Source organism: Anoplophora glabripennis, unplaced genomic scaffold, assembly GCF_000390285.2.
Source record: "Anoplophora glabripennis isolate ALB-LARVAE unplaced genomic scaffold, Agla_2.0 scaffold1489, whole genome shotgun sequence".
Lineage (NCBI taxonomy): Eukaryota > Metazoa > Arthropoda > Insecta > Coleoptera > Cerambycidae > Anoplophora > Anoplophora glabripennis.
In genome coordinates, this window is record NW_019417566.1 from 16,707 (window position 1) to 20,238 (window position 3,532).

The 3,532-nt window shown below is 28.7% G+C and overlaps 1 protein-coding gene across 1 annotated transcript; it reads right to left on the reverse strand.

Moving 5' to 3' along the window:
* Positions 1-1,628: 1,628 nt before the first annotated feature.
* LOC111692412 lies at positions 1,629-2,743 on the reverse strand. Its single transcript, XM_023456416.1, has one exon. The coding sequence runs from the start codon at positions 2,469-2,471 to the stop codon at positions 1,629-1,631; it is 843 nt and encodes a 280-aa protein (XP_023312184.1). The 5' UTR covers positions 2,472-2,743.
* Positions 2,744-3,532: the final 789 nt, after the last annotated feature.

The following is a 3,532-nucleotide window of genomic DNA, read 5'->3' on the forward strand; positions in this document are numbered from 1 at the left end:
TTGTATACAGGACACCTGTGAATAGCGTCGATGAACTGAGAGAAGGAATTGTTGCTAATTGTGAGGTAATTAAGCAAAAGGAAGGAATATTCCATAGAGCTCGTCGGAATTTTTTAAGAAGAAACAGAATTAATTTATGCATTGAAGAGGAAGGACGTCACTTTGAACATTTGATTTGAATGTATAATTTGTATTTGTATTGTTCTAGTAACTTATGTATTTTAACCTTATGATTTTGTTAGTAGGTAGGTTTATTTGTTGAGGGCGTTATTTTTTATTATTTATCATTAACCATCATCAGGGTAACAACAAATGTTCACAAAAATTACTATCTGTAGCACAAAAAAGTTGGAACCATTCAAATCAAAATAAAGGCTCGTATGTGGCAATTTCTACAAAATGCGAAAAAACGGTGGGCAAATTCTTAATCCTCATCACGAAAAACTCCCATATACGTAATTTCGTCAAAATATTATGAGTGTGGCAAAAGGTACTGCAATAAAACTGCAAATAAAATTTAATTTTGACACCCTGTAACTCCGTTAATAATCAGTTTTGGAGAAAATGTGAAAGAGGTAGCATTTATTTTCGGTCTAGAATTATCCCCTGAATTTTTTGCTCATCATTTCCAAATAATTTTTGATAACAATTGTAATGATGTGTAAAATAAATTGACAACAGTTTTTCACAGCCTACTTCAGATAAGTTGACTGCTTACAGATTGTATCTTACATTTTTGTGGTATGTAACACTATTATTAAAATAATTGCCCTGTATACATTTCATCAAATTTGAAGTTTAATATTTTTAATTTGTTTTAGAAGGCAGAACTTTTTATAGAATATTATTTTTTTCATAAATTTAATAACAAAAAGTTTCTGGTATGTACCCAGTAAACACACTGTATAGGCAGGTGGAGGGTGTACAGCCATTTATGTAAGCTGGCACATTCTTAGAAGTCTGGAAGAAAAATGGTAAGTAATTTTTTTTAACTAGTTTAACAATTTTTTATTCGTATTAATTATCTATTTTACATATTCTCTAAGCAGAAAAATCTTAAAGACTGGAGTAAGTACACATTCTTAGCTAAAGTTTTTAAATAGTAATCTAAACCAAAAAATCTCAGAAAGTATTTTGTCAGTTTTTTAGGTTATACCTAGTTAAGATGATCTAAAAAATTTTATTTTAAATTATTTCTTGCTTTTAGGTGGTATCAGAGAAACTTAAAAATTCAGAGATTATTACGTCAGTTTTTTAAGGTGAGTACCAAGTCATAAGATGATCTAAAAAATATTATTTTAAATTATTTCTTTCTTTCAGGTGGTATCAGAGACTTCAAAATTGAGAGATTATTACGTCAGTTTTTTAAGGTGAGTACTTACCTAATCAAGATCAAAAATTTTAATTTAATTATTTCTTACTTTCAGGTGACATCAGAGAAACTTCAAAATTATTATTTCAAATTTATTGGAATTTATTGGAATTATTTTTATTGGAAATCAGAAAGTAAGTATGTGAACAGTATTCAATAAAAAATAAAATGTTATTTTAATATAGTGCAAAAAAGTTCAAAAACAATCTAAAGATTAAAATTTATAATCTTAATTAAAACATTTTGACTTTTCGAGTCATTTTTTAGTGTACTGATTTTGGATGAATACTTTTATTTTTTGCCAATCTTTATTTTTTAATAAGTCTTGATGTTTCTTCTTCAGGTCTTCACACTCTGATCTCTTAGGCGGTTTATGGGCTTTAATATTCTCTTTAAAGTAATGGAGTACAATTTTTTTCTGGGCTTCCGTCCATGGGATCAAAATTCTTTTTTTAAATTTTGTTTTCTTTTCAATAGTTGATTCTTTATTCAAGTCAGGTAAATTTGAGTTTTTTGCGGCCTGAATTGTTTCAGCTAAAAGATCATCTAAATCTTCATTATTATCTTTTGCTTCTAACAATTCTGTATCATTATTATTATGTTCCATATCTAAGAGATCTTCGTCTATATTTATATTGATATCATCAAGAGTTTTTCCTTTAAACTGACCTGCCTCTCCTTTTTCCATTAAGAGCAATAATTTAGATATTTTCGCCGTCTGATATACATCATCGGGCAATCTATATGATGACCTGTGTACTCCAAGTGTGTGACCCATAAACGACGATAGCTGTTCCATATCATTTTCTGTTAAATGAAAAAGTTGCGTAAGAGTAGCCAAATGCTTTCTTAATCTAGTACATGTTAAAGCATCTGGATTTTTAGCTCCACAAGCTACTGCATATTTTCTTAAAATTTTGTATCCATAAATAGGGTTCTTGGTGCTTGGATTTCCAAATAGGTATAAGTTTGGCTTTTGAGTGATGTCTGCCCTAAGAGACATCAAAATTTTTATATGATTTTGAACGTCTTTGGAAAATAATACTGGGACCCCTCTTCCTCTTTTGCCGCGAATAACAATACGCTTAAAATGATTCATTAGAAATTTCTCAACGTCAGAAACAGCTTCTGAAAATTCCTCGTATGTTGTTGGATCATCATTTACTAGAGAACATTGGTAGGTATGTAATAAAAATCGCTGTAATTCGCCAGGTCGCCTTCTGTTAAGAAGTATTGTTCGACAAAAAACAGTTTCCAGTAAAATAATGTACGCGTTTCTATTACTCCCATCTTGGTTCAAGCAGTTTATAGCTTCCTCCGCCTTTTTAAGTAGATATTCTTTTAGCAATTTTAAGTCAGTAGCTAAAGGCACTAAAGTTATTTTATTCCACTTTTTAACATTCAAATCGTTATTAGCTTGACTTGATATATCATATTTCCAGTGGGCTTCAATTAATTTAATAGTAGTTTTCAATTCTTCTTCTGATTCAGCTGCAGACATTGTACCAAAAGAATGTTTACGTCTCAAAATGTCTTTAACAGCGATATCACAGCTTTGTTTTAATGTTCCCATATTAATGGCATATGTTGGAGATTCATAATATTCTTCTCCTGCATTATATTTCGCGACTATTTTGGTAGCACTTACGAGAAGATCATAATAATTGGGTTTTAAAGCTTCAAATAAATTTGTTATATTAACATCTAGTTTTTTTAATTCAATNAGATATACGGTGCACCTAATTAAGTTCTTTTTTTATAATTAAATTCATGAAAAAATTAATTTTTCATAAAAAGTTACTGCGTCTAAAACAACTACAGAGTGTACCGAAATTAGCCTGCAATAATTTACCGGCGCATTCTATGACCAAAAATAAGAAAAAAAGGTTATATAAATGTAGGCCGGGAAACGCCTCAAATATTTTCAAAACTGTTAGAAATAAAACAATGAAGTTTAAAACTGAGTATTACCATTAAGTTGTGAATCGTTCTGAATATTCATTAGAACATTATAAATTATTAAATTAAATATAATATGATAAAATATAATAAATAAAATAACGGTACATACAATGTATAATATAATAATAAAATAATATATTAAATATAATAAAATATAATAAATTATTATTAAATAATTTCGTATAAGTAGTCATATAC